Source organism: Mus pahari, chromosome 3 (genome assembly GCF_900095145.1).
Source record: "Mus pahari chromosome 3, PAHARI_EIJ_v1.1, whole genome shotgun sequence".
Lineage (NCBI taxonomy): Eukaryota > Metazoa > Chordata > Mammalia > Rodentia > Muridae > Mus > Mus pahari.
The window spans coordinates 103,452,900-103,467,743 of record NC_034592.1 but is presented as its reverse complement, the minus strand read 5'-3'; the positions used below and the strand labels follow the sequence as shown (position 1 = coordinate 103,467,743).

The 14,844-nt window shown below is 55.9% G+C and overlaps 3 protein-coding genes across 4 annotated transcripts in view; 1 reads left to right on the top strand and 2 right to left on the bottom strand.

Moving 5' to 3' along the window:
• Nucleotides 1-2,652, top strand: part of Sptbn5 (spectrin beta, non-erythrocytic 5) — a 41,556-nt gene extending 38,904 nt beyond the window's left edge. The window contains 6 exon segments of the mRNA XM_029535746.1: nucleotides 101-205; nucleotides 690-761; nucleotides 1,080-1,181; nucleotides 1,286-1,333; nucleotides 1,335-1,369; nucleotides 2,640-2,652. Coding sequence (XP_029391606.1) covers nucleotides 101-205; nucleotides 690-761; nucleotides 1,080-1,181; nucleotides 1,286-1,333; nucleotides 1,335-1,369; nucleotides 2,640-2,652 — 375 coding nt within the window.
• A 285-nt stretch (nucleotides 2,653-2,937) lies between these two features.
• Nucleotides 2,938-11,091, bottom strand: Pla2g4b (phospholipase A2 group IVB). The gene is made up of 19 exons (XM_029536546.1): nucleotides 10,144-11,091; nucleotides 9,772-9,908; nucleotides 9,504-9,632; nucleotides 9,192-9,232; nucleotides 9,022-9,064; nucleotides 8,731-8,785; nucleotides 8,360-8,490; nucleotides 8,090-8,173; nucleotides 7,832-7,869; nucleotides 7,055-7,190; nucleotides 6,253-6,389; nucleotides 5,801-6,023; nucleotides 5,549-5,666; nucleotides 5,121-5,258; nucleotides 4,906-5,010; nucleotides 4,623-4,802; nucleotides 4,259-4,425; nucleotides 3,591-3,777; nucleotides 2,938-3,499 (listed from the first exon to the last, which is right to left on the bottom strand). The coding sequence occupies exons 1-19, from the start codon at nucleotides 10,220-10,222 to the stop codon at nucleotides 3,279-3,281; spliced, it is 2,349 nt and encodes a 782-aa protein (XP_029392406.1). The 5' UTR covers nucleotides 10,223-11,091; the 3' UTR covers nucleotides 2,938-3,278.
• Nucleotides 11,092-11,213: 122 nt separating this feature from the next.
• The window catches only part of Jmjd7 (jumonji domain containing 7), a 7,411-nt gene continuing 3,780 nt past the window's right edge, over nucleotides 11,214-14,844 (bottom strand). Inside the window, exons 2-8 of one of the 2 annotated variants that reach the window (XM_021192654.1) lie at nucleotides 14,567-14,720; nucleotides 14,236-14,489; nucleotides 13,921-13,977; nucleotides 13,455-13,550; nucleotides 13,209-13,285; nucleotides 12,861-13,020; nucleotides 12,305-12,752 (exon numbers count right to left, since the gene is read on the bottom strand). In XM_021192654.1, the coding sequence (XP_021048313.1) occupies nucleotides 12,664-12,752; nucleotides 12,861-13,020; nucleotides 13,209-13,285; nucleotides 13,455-13,550; nucleotides 13,921-13,977; nucleotides 14,236-14,489; nucleotides 14,567-14,720 (887 nt within the window). In that variant the 3' untranslated portion in view covers nucleotides 12,305-12,663. Of the gene's footprint in view, nucleotides 12,753-12,860; nucleotides 13,021-13,208; nucleotides 13,286-13,454; nucleotides 13,551-13,920; nucleotides 13,978-14,235; nucleotides 14,490-14,566; nucleotides 14,721-14,844 lie in introns of both variants that reach the window. The other variant, XM_029536547.1, reaches the window with a different exon arrangement.

The following is a 14,844-nucleotide window of genomic DNA, read 5'->3' as shown; positions in this document are numbered from 1 at the left end:
ACCCTGCTGTTCTCAGTTCACTGGCCCTTGGGCTAAGCCTGGAGGGGAAAGGAGAGCCAGCACCCCAGAACTGAACCATGTGCTGATGCATTTCTCTTAGCACTCGGTGTTGGAAGTGGAACGCCTGCTCTACAGACATGAGGGCTTGGAAAAGCTGCTGGCGGCCCATGAGGAGATGTTCATCCAGCTTCAGATGATGTCAGAGGTTCAAGGGCTGGAGGAGGAGAGGCTGGGGATACTGAGAAGAGGCACAAGGGGTGTTGGGGGGACAGTTGGTCAATCTACAAGTTAGGGCTCCTTAGGGCAGCAAAGCCTTGTGGAGTCTTCCTCAGGGCTTCTCCTTTAGGAAAACCACCAACCCCGCCATCCAGGGTTCCCGTGGGTGCATGAGGAGGGGTGATTTTAATTCAGAGCTGAAACATAATCATATGAGGGACCAGCACTCTGAGTGGAGAGAAGAGAGGAGGACTCGTGTTTGACACTGGGGGTTAGTTGCACATCTGGCTGAGACGAAGGATCCGTAGCCTGGTACTACCATTAGCTCCCTGGAGCATGTAGCCAGGTCACAGGGGCCCAAGTGTCCAGGGTCTACACTCTGGAGCAGGCCCAGGGGCCAGAAGTGCTGGGGAGCCATTAGGAATGAGGAGTGGGTGTCTCCTGACATCTGGGCCCCCATCTTGTATTTTCAGGAGGCAAAGGATGGTCATGTCATGGAGGCATCTGTGGAACTTAACCAGCAGCCCCCCACAGAGGGAAGGCAGGTGCGTGCTGGCTCCGACTGCAGGCAGTCCCATATTCAGCAGCCATCTGGACCTGCCACTGTGGCTTCTGGTAGACTCCTGCATAACTTCCTGGGTGGTCTCAGAGAAGGCAATAATTTCTACCCACAGAAGAGGAAAGGGGAAGAGAAGGGACTTAACCCCTCCCTGCTTTGGTTGCCAGGTCAAGAACTCCCAACCTCTCGGTTGCCCTGTCTGAGCCCACCCTTGTTTCCTCTTCCTGGTGAAAACTGTGGGCAGTACTTTTCCTGGAAGAGTCTGAGGCCTGGCCTGGGGCCCCTTTCCCTGTCTTCCCCACAGTCCAGTACCAGCTTCCAGACCAGCAGCCATGGGATCTTGGCAAGGGGAGCCTCGAGCCTGTTCTCAGATATGAGGAAGACAGAAGTGCCAAGCGGCACTGGGGTAAGAGCCCTCAGGCAATTAGAGGCATCTCAGGGGGATAGAAGATAGCGCCCACAGGGAAAACCTGGAGGCCCCTGTGAACCCTGCACCTCATCGCTCCCCAGGAACTGGCTTATGCGTCCCCCCATGTACCTGAGGAGATTGAATGTGAAGAGGCTGGAGGACAGAAGGCAGACTTTCTTCCCAAGGTGAGGTTGATAGGCCTGGCCCCCCTCATCTCCCCAACTTCTACACCTACCCCCCAGAAGGTCCACATGCCGTTCCTGCTCTGGCCATCCCCCAGTCAAGAGTCTCTCTGGGTGACCACTCCACACACCCCTGGATGTCTGCCCCATGTCCTCACTCTCAAACTTCTTTTCCTTGTTCTCTGAGACATCTGAGACAGCGCCTCTGCTCTCTAGCTCCATCCTGTCTTGTCTCTGTCCCCGATTCCAGGGGATACAGAGTCAAGGTGTCAGCGTGTCCAGGCCAATGGTAAGAAGTAGGAAGGCTAAGGGGTTAGGCAGATTGAACATGGGTTCTCCTTCAGCATGCTCAGCCCTGTGTGGATCCTGGCTTCATGCTTAGCCACTTCAGTCATGCCTTTCCTATCTCCAAGCCAAGGGGCTTTGGGCCCTCTAAGAATTGGGGTACTTGGGGCATCTAGAAGAGGATGTGAATAAGCCCCCCACCAGTCTCCAGGTCCAGTCATATACATGTCATATACATCTAGACTGACATTCAGCTGTGTGCCTGAAGGCCCTCATGCTGTAACAGGTGATAGTCATGGTGACACATGACTGGCACAGACTCCCTCTCCAAGCCTCCAGAGCTCCAGCTTGATTCTGATGCACAGAAGCAGGAACAGGACTTGTACTAGACGCATCAGTTTCTGGTGGTCCTGGGAGTGACCTGAGGGCATGTACTTTACCTCTGAGATTTATCCTTTTAAGATTTATTTATGCATGAGTACACTGTTGCCATCTTCAGACACACCAGAAGAGGGCATCAGATCCCATTATAGATGGTTGTGAGCCACCACATGGTTGCTGGGAATTGAACTCAGGACCTCTGGAAGAGCAGTCAGTGCTCTTAACCGCTGAGCCATCTCTCCAGCCCCCTTAGCTATCTTTTACTTGACAGCTAAATTGTGGCCTTGAACTCACTCTTGTAGCCCAGGCTGGCTTTGAACTTGTACTCCTTCCTAACTCAGTCTCCTGAGTAGCTGCGACTAGAGACCTATGCCACCAGGCCCAGCTCATAGTGGCTTCTGATGGTGCCGGGACAAACACTAGCCTGGCTGACAGAGCTTGCAGGATCATGAGAATCAAAGTTGTTACACCCTACACATCTGAGTCTCTAGTACCTGCTCACATCTCAGCTAGGAGCAGGAGGGATGTTCAGGGAGGGAGAAGACTAGACACCATGTTTAGGGAGGGCTCTGTGGTGGTTGGTTCCTAATCTCTGTTCTCCTTACAGGTCTAAACCTTGAGATGAATCCTCGGGGCTACCAGTGGAGGCACATCTGAGAACCATCGACTACTGGCCCAGAGGTACCCTCCCCAGGGCTGCTCAGGACCAGTGTGTAGAACACAGCTCCTGTCAGCTGATGTCGCGAGTCACTGGCTGTGCCTGAGATGAACCATGGCTTCATTGCAAGATCTCTGGACATAGGATGACAACCTGTGACAGGACCAGACCAGAATGTCCATGCTCGTGGCCTCTTGGGAAGGGACCTGCTTTCAGAGTGGAAGTAACAGCCTGGTACAGCAGATAATCTTGGGATAGCGCCACAAGCACCTCCCGTTTATAAGCGCCCCTGTAACATGTAAAATGTTCCGTGTCACAGTGTCCCGTCTCTAACGAGCCCCAAGTCCATCCATGCATGCCGGCCATAGCACCTCTGCTTGCAGCTTCCAGCCTAGACTCCGTGACAGGGCTGCTGACATGTTAGTGTCACCTGTGGAGGTCCCAGACACACATCTCTGTGGAGCTGCGCTTGGACATCAGCGTGTCTGGAGCACTTGGTGATACTGGTCTTGAACTCGGAGCAGAAGGGGAAAGGAGTTGAAGACCAAGAGTGACCAAGGCGGGAGCCCAGCCAGGGTAACTCGGCTGTCACTCGGGCCTCAACTGTTTGCGCTTTCTCCGCCGCTGCACGGCCTGGTGCATGGCCTCCCGCAGCCGATCCTGGTTGTTGCAGATGTTGTAATGCGTCAGATGTAACAGCTTGTCCACATCTTCCTGACTGTAGGTCACTTTTGTGTAGTGGTATGGGGAGTCGGAAGAAGACAGATTGACCTCCCCAGCTGCCTTCTCCTCCGATGTCCGTGGCACCCCTGTGGGAAGAGGGCAGGCAGTTTGGGCAGGAGGCCTGGGGTCACTGGCACTGAGGCAAGGCTGGAAGAGAAGTGACCACGCAAGGCTCACCAGGGGCAGAGTAGTCTTGGAAGGAGTCATTGACCAAAGGGAAGTGCAGCACAGCTGGGGCTTCGGGCTGGGCTGGGTCACAGAACAGATGGCACTCCTGAGGCTGGCGCTGCTCCTCGGGGCTGGGTGAGATGGATGGGAAAGGGATGCCCTGCTCCTGGCAGAACCGGCTTAGAAGCTGCAGCTGCTGCTGGGCAGGCAGAGGGGGCATTAGAGGACTTCCCAGTGTGCTCAACACAAGGCTGACTACACAAGGCCCTTCACTGGGACGCACAGGACCTGGCGCACAAACACCAACTCGGAGACTCCAGTGGACCCGGAGTCCCAGGCTCTCCTGAGTTAGTAGCCAACAGCCCTCTGAAAGCAGGAGTCAGACTCCTCCCAGGAGCCATAGAGAAACATCAGGTATACCAGGACCTCTGCGGGGTTCAGGCACAACAAAGAGAACCATGGTACAAGAAAGTGGAGCAGACCAGGAACTCGGCTCCCCGCTCCCAGAGCAGAATTAACTTCCCCATAGGGGAATGCTGATAGAATCCAGCATCCATGGCACATAGTACCACATTTGTACCCACTAATGGAACCCAAGCCAGATACTGGACCCTAAAGCAGATCCCATCAGGGACCCAGAAGACAGGGTAGCCTGCATGGCCCACCACCCCTGCCACCTGAAAGGCTCCGTAGAGGTTGTAGTCCAGTGACAAGATGAGGTCCACATCTCGTGTTGGCTGCAGGAGGGGTGGGCAGCTAGTATTGATGAAATAGCCAACATCCAGGAGGCAGAGGTGGGGCTCAGCAGGTGTCAGCTGGTTGGGGAGCCTGTCCAGTTTGGAAGCTGTAAAGGTTTGGGGGTGAAGGGAAGCAGCACTCTCACTGTGGGTCCAGACCCACAGAGACTGTCCCCGGTGCCCACCAGCCTGCCAAAGCGGCACGTGCGTCCTAAGGCTGAGGGAACGGTGTGCGTCCTAAGGCTGAGGGAACGGTGTGCGTCCTAAGGCTGAGGGAACGGGAGAGCCAGGACTGAACAGATACCTTTCCAGGCAGAGAAGTGAGGGTGGCGGAAATAGTCCTTGTGGAAATGGAGGCTGCGCATGAAGTTGTGGGTGGCGTGGGCAAGGGGACGCTTTGTCAGGAGGTCAGTGAAGAGCTCGGCGATCCTGCCAGCCATTGTTGGTGGTTCTGCTATCTTCAGATGGGGGACCTGCTCTTTGTCTGCACGGGCGAGAGAAGGGACGAGGCCATGAGGGAGCCACGTGCCTCGGACACTCCCACCTGGCTGCCCACCGCTCTCCTACAGAGAAGCCCAAGCACCTACCCAGGTTGGCCTGATCCTGGGCCCAGCGGTCCCAAAACTGGCTGGGTTCTGAGGACCAGTACAAGCTGTCTTGGAGGCTGGCTGCAAACAGATTGCTCCAGATGCCTGAGAAAAGGGCGACAAGTGAAGGTCCCCACCTGCCGTTCCACTGAGCCCTCTCTCTCTCTCCCTCCCTCCCTCCCTCCGGCTGAGGCACAGGTGAGGGCCTTCCTCACCTTCCAGGAAGCAGATGCGGGACTCGGGAAGCTGCTTCACCAGCCGCCCCATGAAGAACTCAGAGCCAAAGAGCTCGGAGGGGATGAAGGCTCCATACTTGGGGAAGCCGACCTCATATGGAGAGAACTCGCACCACTCTGTGAAGACAGTCACCTCAGCCATGCAGGCCAGTGACCTAGGCACCCAGACTCCCACCGGGGACTTGACTTCAGGGTAGTCTGAGGGTCAGGAGGCTCTCAGGCCTTGTTATAAGCAAGGGCTAAGTCCCCTTTCCCAATTCCAAGGGTCTAAGAGGGCTGGTAGGGTGATGGTTTTTGGTACTTGGACGAGGAGAAGGGGACATCGGATCCACCTCTTATACACAGGACTAATTACCCTGTACTCTACCACCCACAAGAGTACAGGCCCCAGTTCTGAAGCCACTCACCCGAAAAGTCAAAGGTACTCAGGCCCTGCTCCTTGCTGTTGAGGGCACAGTAGATGGGCAGAGGGTTCTGGCCTCGACTTAGGGCCTCTCGTTGATCTGAGAGTTTGTGTTCATGGGGCTGAGGGAGAGAGCTCAGCCTAAGTCCACAGCTTCCTGATGCTGGTGTCATTCCCACATGTCACCTAGGGAAGGGCCCACCTCCAGATGGCTTTGCCTTAGCTTTACCGCCCCGGGGCCCACCCGTCTCCCTACCTCGTCATGCAGCAAGGCCTCATTAATGAGGGCCCACAAGTTGGTGAAGCAGGTCGGGTAGCCCAGGCGAGCACGCTCGGCCAGCTCTTGCCGGTACCGCCAAAGCTGGCTGGGGGCCAGGGCACCCAGCTTGCTCTTTGTCACCTGGGTCTTCAGCAGCTCAGTGGGCCTCGCCAGGTCCTTTTGCGACCACTCTGGGTCCTCATAGAGGTTGGCCAGCGCCCTGAGGAAGGAAATGCTTAGGAGCTAGGGAATGGCGTCACTAAAGGCCTGCCTCTGGCTGGCACCTTCTTGTTCCCGGGAGCACCCTGTGCCCTTCTGCAAGCATTTTTCCCAGTCCATGCGGTTGGCTCGGGGGCCCATGGGGCCTAGGAATTCCTTCCCACTACGTTCCCTCCCCCAGCCCCACCAGCCAATGGCAGCCTCCAGCACTCAGCCCACAACCAACCCACCAGGTGGATCCTGAAGCCCCCGTGATATAGGAGATGCAGTCGAGAAGGCCGAGTTCCTGCAGGCCGGCCAGCTGCCCGTACAGAGACGTCATCGCCCGGATCCCACCACCAGTGGCCATCACGGCAATTACCGGGATCTGGAAGAAGAAAGCCAGGTTCAGAAGGGCCTGAGGGATAGAGAAAGCAAGCTACACGGGAAGAGAGCATGATAGTCAAGGGGATGGTCAGTCAGCATGGGACTGAATCTTGGACCAGCTCTGAGTTACCTCTGTTAAAAAGCTAGTGAGAAGCAGCCTTCCAAAGGTCTCAGTGTTTCAAACATCAGGGCTCCAGGAAGAACAGCCTAACAAGCCAGGCTTTATGGCCTATTGGCAGTCCATAAGGAGTTTGGATCTCTTTCTGGAAGCCCCCAAGGCTCCTTCAAAGTCTCTCAAAGGTCCTGCTCTCCAGTGGTGGAATTTATTCTCTAGGAGACAGCTGAGGCTGGTCTGAACCTCCGAGGATTATTCTGAGCCAAGAGACCCTCCTCATACTAGCGAGTCTACCATACTCGTCAGTCAGGTGGGGGACCAAGAAACAGGGAAGGCAGGGCAGCCTATGTGGAAACTCCCATCTGTGAGCAGCGGGCACCTCATGTATCACTCTGATGACACTGAGGAAGAGGAACAGGGCAGCAGGGCTTGCCAGTGACAAGCCTGAGTGGGCATCAGCTTGCACAACCGTCCCAGCACTGAGCCCCGGGCCCGAGTGGGCCCGAGCAGGCCCGGCAAACACTCCACCCAGCCGTGCTCAACCCTCAGACCTCGTCCTCCTGCAGGTCTTGGTCCAGCTGTAAGGCCTTTTTCAGTGCGGCAGCCACCACCTGCTTCCTTCTGCTTAGGAAGGCCTGCTCCTCAGGACAGGGCCCACAGCCCAGCCGCACAGCCAGCTCCTTTGGTCTGGGGAGAAGGGCGAGACCCAGAAGCAGTTACAGAAAAGGAAACTGGTTGGCTTCACCAGCCAGACCCTTGCTCTCTCTACTCCCTTCTCAGTCCTCACCATCACTTGCTCTGGAGTGGGGTGGGGGAGCGGGAACCCAGAACCACGCACACACGTGATTAAAACACGTGGTAAAACAGATGTTGGGACTGGGTGCATCCAGGGTCCAGGGCTGAGCTCCATCTCCAAGTCAAATCTCTCCCTCACCCACATCTCCAAAAAACGACGACAGGGCGGAGAAGGCCATGGCCTCCATGGATTCGTGATAAAGAACCGCTATCCCAAGATGGCAGCTCCTCAACAGTATCCACGCCAAGAGGCGTACCTCCCCGCTCTCAATGTCCTCGCTCTGCCTCAGCCTCGGGCAGGGTCCTCCCCTCCTGCCTGCTTATCTAGATAAGACACTGACCCTCAGTTTCCCAGGATGACGGACTGGGCAGGATGACACTGTAGCCAATCCGAGCGCAGACTAAGAGCAGCCTGTCCATGCGGAAGCCCCTGATGCAAAGCCCTATGCACCCAGGAGGTGCTGCATCTCCATCTCCCCTCACCCACCCTGCCCAGTGCTAGCCTGCCTCCTGTTCTCTAGACAGGCTCTTACCCTTTGTCCTTCTTGAGTTCCAGCCTCATCAGTGGCTCCTGGAAACGTTGAGTACCTTAATGAGAAAGGCTGGGTACCTCCACCCCACTGTGGCCTCGGTGCACCCCAGAACATCCCCCATGGGCCCCAAGCACTTTCACGGGGTCCACCCTTGCACCCACTGATCGCCTCAGGCATGACCTGAAGGAAGCTGACTGCAGACTAGGGCCAGCAGCAGCCCTGTGCATGAGCCCGGCTGCTCGCCATGACCAGTCGTACCTGGGACGTGGGGAAGACAAGTCTCACCAGCTGTGAGGAGGGTAGAGTTCGTAGTGGCACCTTCAGCTGCTCATGGGGGTCATCCTAGGAACAGCACAGGGAGAGAAAGGACCCTTCGAGTCATTACTCCTCTCATTGCTAAGATCCCACCAACTAACTCCCTGTGGCAGGGATAGAAGACCAGTAGGGAAGGGAACAAAGGCTAATTAACCCATGTGACCTGACAGGAGCAGTGCGAGTGGGCAGGGCAGAGGGAGCACAGCACAGCACCTGCAGATGAACATTCAGCTCTTGCTCCCAGCAGGCTGGATAATGGAAGTGGAAAGATCCAGTGCCCACAGAGGCATCCTGTGGGCCCTCACAGGCCCCAGCAACCACAAGTTGAACTTTGCGCTCCGACCCTAAAAACAAGAACCAGAACCAAAACTCAGGATGGGATCTGTCCACGGAATGCAGGGCAATCCGTCCCTGACATGGTCCAGATGGAGAGATGGAGCCCATGGGAGCCCCGGCATGAGTTTGCCTCCCAACCTTTGGTCCTGCCTTTGGGACCTAGAGCAGCCAGTATAACAAGCTTACCCCCTCAGAAGAAGAGAAGAAACAGAAGGGCAGAAGGGCTGCCTACAGAGGACAGAACTCACTCTTTGGGTCTGCTGTCCTCTTCAGTTCAACGTGCAAGCAGGAGAGTTCCCGGGCCTACGGTCAAGAGATCCCCTTAGACACAAGCTGTAACCTATCTCTGGGACTGTACATTGTGTGCTTCTGGTCCCTGTTCCCAGAATATTCTTTCATCACCCCTAGTCACTAAGCATTGACTTGAGAGGCCCCCAACTTGGCCTACATGACGCAGACTGTGTGGACCTAAGTCAGGCCTTGGAGAACAGCAGACAGCATGAGGGATGAGCTACTAGGGTGAAGCCCTGGTTCCTTACCGCCAGGATGCCATTGCTGATGAGGTGTTCCTCACAGTCTGTCCTGGAAAGAGGCCCCAGTGACTCTCTGCAAGAGGCCAGGTACTCCTCCTCTACCAGGGAGGGGTGCTAGCCTTGGTGAGCTGGCACTGCCCCTCACCAACCCCATCCCCTCTCCAAGACCAACTTACAGAGTCTGTAGCCGAAACTCAACTTCCAAGCGCCCTTCCTCCTGGAAAGAGAAGCAAGTCAGAGGGGCTGGCAAACCAGATGGGTGGGGAGGCTGCTGAGGCTTTCGTAATGGGGAAGCGCAACTGTCCCTTTCCAGGTCACTCTGTCTACACTCCCTGGACCGTTCACAGAAAGTTGTGCTTCTGACAAGGTGAGAAAGCAGTTGGAGACAGGACCGCTCCTTGGTGAAGTCACTTGAGATTCCTGGGAGCAGGGGAGGCTCTGAAGCCCCAGCCCCAGCTCCTGGGGACCCCTACTTTCCTGAGCTTTACCTGAGTACCCAAGGAGAAGCTCTGGCGCTGAGTCCCAATTTGCAGAGTCCCCACATCAAACAGCACTGACAACACTGGGTCATCTTTGGTCACCAGGTCCTGGTCAAAGACTTTCAGTTCCATAACATTCTGGAAGAGGCACAAAGAGAGGCAGCTACAGGAATGAGATGGATGAGAGATGAACGGGGCAGGGAATGGCAGACTAGGGGACACGTGTGACAATGGAGCACGGGGACAAGGACAGGGCCAGACTTGATGCCTGGTCTACCTTGAGCTGCCTATGGATCCGGAAGTGGAAGTTCTGATTCCACACAGGGTTTCGGGTGTTCTTGACTGTGCGTGTCTGAAGCGTGTGGCTGGAAGCCGTGGGCAGGTTCAGAGTCACATAGCAGTCAGAGGAGGTTACTGCAGGAAGGAGGAACATGTGTTGGGTATGATCAAGAATATTCCCAGGTTGCCAGAGTCCACTTCCTTCTCCCTGAGACTTTGTGTCCATAGGGCTGAACCCTCTGCCACTTTTGGGATCAACTCTCTGGCAGCCATCTGCAAGACCAGCCCGGCCTTCCCTGGAGACCCTCCCACTGGTACTTGCCCACCAACCACTGTCCACTTAGCTAAGGGACAGGGAACGTGTGCTTACCTAGGTCCTTGGATGGCAAGCCACTGGCCTGGAGGACGCGTACAGTGAGCAGGCATGTCTCTGGCACCTTTGCCTGCATGTAGACTGGGCAGGTTTGCTATAGGTAGATGGGGTCAAATGTGACAGGGCCACAGGGGAGGTCGGGACAAACTCTTAAGGCTTAATTCTCTACCAAAAGGACCAGGTCCACCTGTAGCCATCAGAATGCCAGAGTGACACAAGATACATCTACATGACACCTTCCCATAATTATATAACACTGTGCCAGCTCCATACATTTACTTATTTGTCACATATCTTATGAAGGAAGCTATGACAATGGCCAGCCCTGAGAGGAAACTGAGGCCACTCTCCTAGGTTCTGTTTGGCTCAGAACACAGGCAAGCTAGTTTGTTAGTGTCACCCACCATTTCTGGATATGGTACCCTTTGTCTTTTTATCCCCCTGCCTCACCATCCCACCCCACTCCTACCCAGAGGCTTTAGAGCTGATCTGAGATGTCAGAGACTATAAGCCTTCAAGGGATAGGAAGGAATACATTGGGTCTTAGGCACCATCTACCCCATCCTGGAAATGGATTCTGCAGGGTGGGGACGGCAGCTACCAGCCCAGACCACCCCCCACACTGAAATCCTCCCAACCCGACGGGGGTCTCAAGAGCCCCTTCCAACTCCCCTCTGCTTCTGGAGCTGTGGACACTCGGTAGTGTGCCAGGGTGGAGGACGCCTGTGCCACCTGGCCCTTCCTTTTGGTCTTCAGCCAGATCTCTGGAGAGGTGCCAGTGGTCAGGTTCAGGGAGCTCCACATGGTCAGGGGCAGAGCCGAGGAAGTCCATCTCTGAGGCACCCCTGAGGCTCCCACGCACCAAGCATCCAAGTCAGAAGCATGGAGCAGCTACTTTCTAGGGCTCCCAGAACAGCAGATACGATCCTCAGAGTTCTAAGGGTTCAAATCTACGGAGTTCTGCCTGGAACCCATTCCCAGGACAGACCTCCTTCCCAGTTCTGGCTTCTACTGCCTGGTTCTGAAGCTGGGAAGTACCCCTCCCTTTGCTTAAGAGGAGTCCACAGCTCCCTATAGAAACAGTAGCCACCAGGCCCTGGATGGGGAGCCAAGTCAGAAATGGGAGCCCAGTGCTCTATGGAGCCTTACCAGAGCCATGAGACCAAGTCCACAGGAACAGGAATGATGGGGTAGTGGCCACAGAACCAACAACTGTCGGCTTTAAACCCAGAGCCAAGGTGAGCCAACTGGCCACACATTCCTCTTGGATCCCTCCCACAGACTCCTCTGCTCCAACCAAGCCCCACGCCCACTGCTGACCTAGCCACCTGCCCAGGAAGTGAGACACCTTAAGCTAATGCCGGAGTCAGTGATACCTCCTGGAGCTGGCCACAGGCTCCCTGAAGTCCATTCTCGGCAGTTGTTGGTAGCTAGGCTAGCCAGCCAGCCCTAAGTGAGAGGNGGGGGGGGGGGTCTCCTCTTGCTGTTAGAGGTTGAACAGGACAGCAGACAGGGGTCCCCCAACACAGCAGTGAACGCTGGAGCCGAGGATCACGTTGTCGGTGGGTCCTTTCGCAATCTCCTTCCCAGTGCCAGTAGGACAGGAATCCCCAGTCTGAACCGGAGCCCTGGGCAATCTCAGAAGAGTACCTCAGGCCCCAGCACAATTTTGAAGGGGCGTGGCCTTCACATAAAACAACCCTTCAAAGCCACGCTAGGCGGCCCCGCCCCGGAGCTGGGTGGCTAGGGATGAGGCCTGTGGGTTGGCATGCGGGGGTAGGGGCTCTCCCTGCTCTTCAGCAGGGTGACGAAGGAGTCTAGGGTGGAGATCTACTCTCTCCTCAGAGAACAGCTCAGGAGGAACATGGTTCCTGTCCCTTCCTATTTATATTTATACAACAGGGGTCACCCTCGGTGCTCCAGACCCAGCTTCCCTGGATCTGGGGGCAGGGGGTGGGGGAACACAAACAGTCTGGGACACAGCTAGAGATAGCACTGAGCCAGTAAGTCCCACCCAGCCAGTTATAACACAACTGCTGTGGGTAGTATCCCAGATGTGGATCTGGCTTAGGCCTCCCCCAGTTAGGGTCATCCTGAACCTTCAAATGTCAGCAGGCCACCAAAAGCAACTGTGACGGGGAACATGAGAACAAGTGTATCAAGTGTCACCTTTTATTGACCGCTTCGTCTACGTTGGCCCATGCCAATTCCCACAGCTCTGGGAGCTAGAGCCATTATTATCTCCACTTTACAGGCAACTGATGCTAACATGCAGTGACTCACTGGTGAGAGGCACTGCAGTACCTGATCCGTGCTTCCTTGTCACCTGTGTGGCAATTTCCTGGGCATGTTCACCCAGACCGGGTCCTCCAACTAAATTCCAAGTTCCTGCAATGCCTGATCTCAACACAGGCCGGAACTTGGGCAGCAGCCAGGACATATTCAAACTCCAGGCTGCCTCCAGAATCAAATAATCCTGTCGATCCCCACTGTCCTTTGCAGGGTCTGAGGGTCTCTTCAGTCAAGGCCTGTGGCCCTGGTGAGGGTGTCCATCAGTTGAAAGTAACTGTACTTGAGGTCATACTCCATGTCATACCAGAAATTCACTGTGGAGAGGAGGGGGACCTGGAGATTTAAGCCAGAGCCACCCCAACCCGATACCTTATTGGGCCATGGCAAGGCCTGCCCCCCTGGATGCCCCAGGTGCCCCTTACCAGCAATACAGCCGTGGGACTGCTGGACATGGTGGAACCACAGAGCTGGCAGGTAGAGCATCTCACCGGCCCGCACTGTGCAGTGAAGGGCCCGTGCCTGGCTGTAACTGGGGTACTGGGTCAGGTCTGGAGCCAAGGGGTCCAGTGGGGTCCAGGGTACCTAGAGACACAGCAGCTGCCTGAGAGCAGGCCCTGAGGCCCCCAAGATCTCCAGCTCTGGCCCCTCTCCTCTCGGCTTGAAGAATCACAGCCTAGGGATTTTCAGAGTGGGATGCGCCTCCCCAGACCCTTTGTGCCTATTCCCTGGAGGTCTACCTACTCCCCAGAGCTCAAGAACCGGACAGACACCTTCTCCATGGCTTCCTCGTCCACCACCCTAAAAGTGCCCTCTTCGGTCAGCTGGTAGGTTGCTGGTGTGTAGAGATCTGAAGGCAAGGTCAGGGAGACAAGCGGCCAACAGCCTGTCAGGCACTCCCACCATAACCAGCACAGTGTTCCCTGCATACAGAGACCAGAGGGCTGGGGCCCATGGCAGAGACCTCTTGCTGCCCTTCCCTCAGTGACTACCAGCTTCTTTCAGTTCATGTCACCTACTGTAAGGGATGAAGGGCCGGTCGCTGGGTGGATGTAACAAGAAGTGTTTCTCGCCAGAGACTACACAGTACAGATTCTCATAGTGGTCCTTGTGCACTGCCGACACACGGAAGGCCTGGAGTTAAGGGGAGGGAAGCAGGCCACACCATCCTCAGCCCCACCCCCCACCCCCAGTGGAGCCTACAGAGAAAGGAAAAGCCCACACAGGATCAGACTTGGGGAGATTCCAAGGTTCTGCAAGCATCACAGAACTGGATGTTCTCCGATCTACCTGACTTCGGAAGAGGCTTCTAGAGACTTACAAGGTACGGCATTCCCTGTCCCCAGTATTCCCACCATCAGGAGAAACTCTGTGGTCTTTTAGTCCCACAATACCAAAAGAAATCTCAGGTACTCGTTCTGGGGCCCACCTTTCCTCCCTCTGCCCCTCCAGCCCCCTCCCCACTTGAGGAGTCTCCACACCTACAGGATGTCACTGCAGCTGCGTCACCCAGCCAGAAGTTCACGGCATCAGGCATCTTCCCTGTGGGACACAGTGAGTTAATATCAGGCTGAGAACCACCCGTGTGGGGGGCAGCTATGCAGAAATATGGGTGAGAGAGAAGAGTGCCAACGAGTGTGGGAGAAGGTGACACTGGGAACAGAGACAGCAGCCCTGGAGTGGGCAGATAGGTGGCACCTGCCCCTACAGAATCAACACAAAAGGCAGAGAATCAACAAGCCAGCTGAACTCCATCTCCCCCCTCATCCCCATGCCCCGCCTCTTACCCCCACCACTCACCCAGTGACTCAGAGGCCCAGGGTACATGGGACTCAATGTCAGACAGAAGCTGGGGCAGCTCAGTGGGCAGGTTGGAACACTGTTTCTGCACATAGAGGACTCCTGGGTGCTGGGCCCGACCCTCCAACACATCCAGCACACGGCTTATGGGCAGGCGGCGCTCGGCAGGCATCACAAAGCGGTCCCCTCGCACCGCGTCCGCATAACCATCTGGCGTCACAGCCACACTCACCTCCGTGGAGCCCACTGTGGCTCTGACAAAACAGACACTTGGTTTGTAGTCTGCTGCTAATGGTCACTGGTCCACCCCACTTCCCAAGGAACACCTTACCTTAAGTAGGAGGGGGACCACTTCTGGAGGGCTGGCCAATGCTGCAGAGCATTTCGGATAATGCAGGGCCTGTTGGGGCACACCCAATCCCGATAGAAGCAGAGTGGGCTTGGAGGCTCATCCAGGTAGGGCACAACACGAGGTACATTGAGGTCTTAAGAAAGAAATGGTGGAGGCCGGTGAATTTCTGAGTTCGAGGCCAGCCTGGTCTACAGAGTGAGTTCCAGGACAGCCAGGGCTATACAGAGAAACCCTGTCTCGAAAAATCAAAAAAAAAA

What these genes read in the sequence shown, in the direction of transcription:
- Pla2g4b (XM_029536546.1), bottom strand. Translation starts at nt 10,222, where the DNA reads ATGCAGGCAAAGGTGCCAGAGACATGCCTGCTCACTGTACGCGTCCTC. An exon ending in AGCTGAATGTTCATCTGCAG is followed by an intron (nt 8,174 to 8,359) that starts GTGCTGTGCTGT and finishes TGCTGTTCCTAG; the next exon opens with GATGACCCCCATGAGCAGCT. An exon ending in CCAAGACTACTCTGCCCCTG is followed by an intron (nt 3,500 to 3,590) that starts GTGAGCCTTGCG and finishes CTCTTCCCACAG; the next exon opens with GGGTGCCACGGACATCGGAG.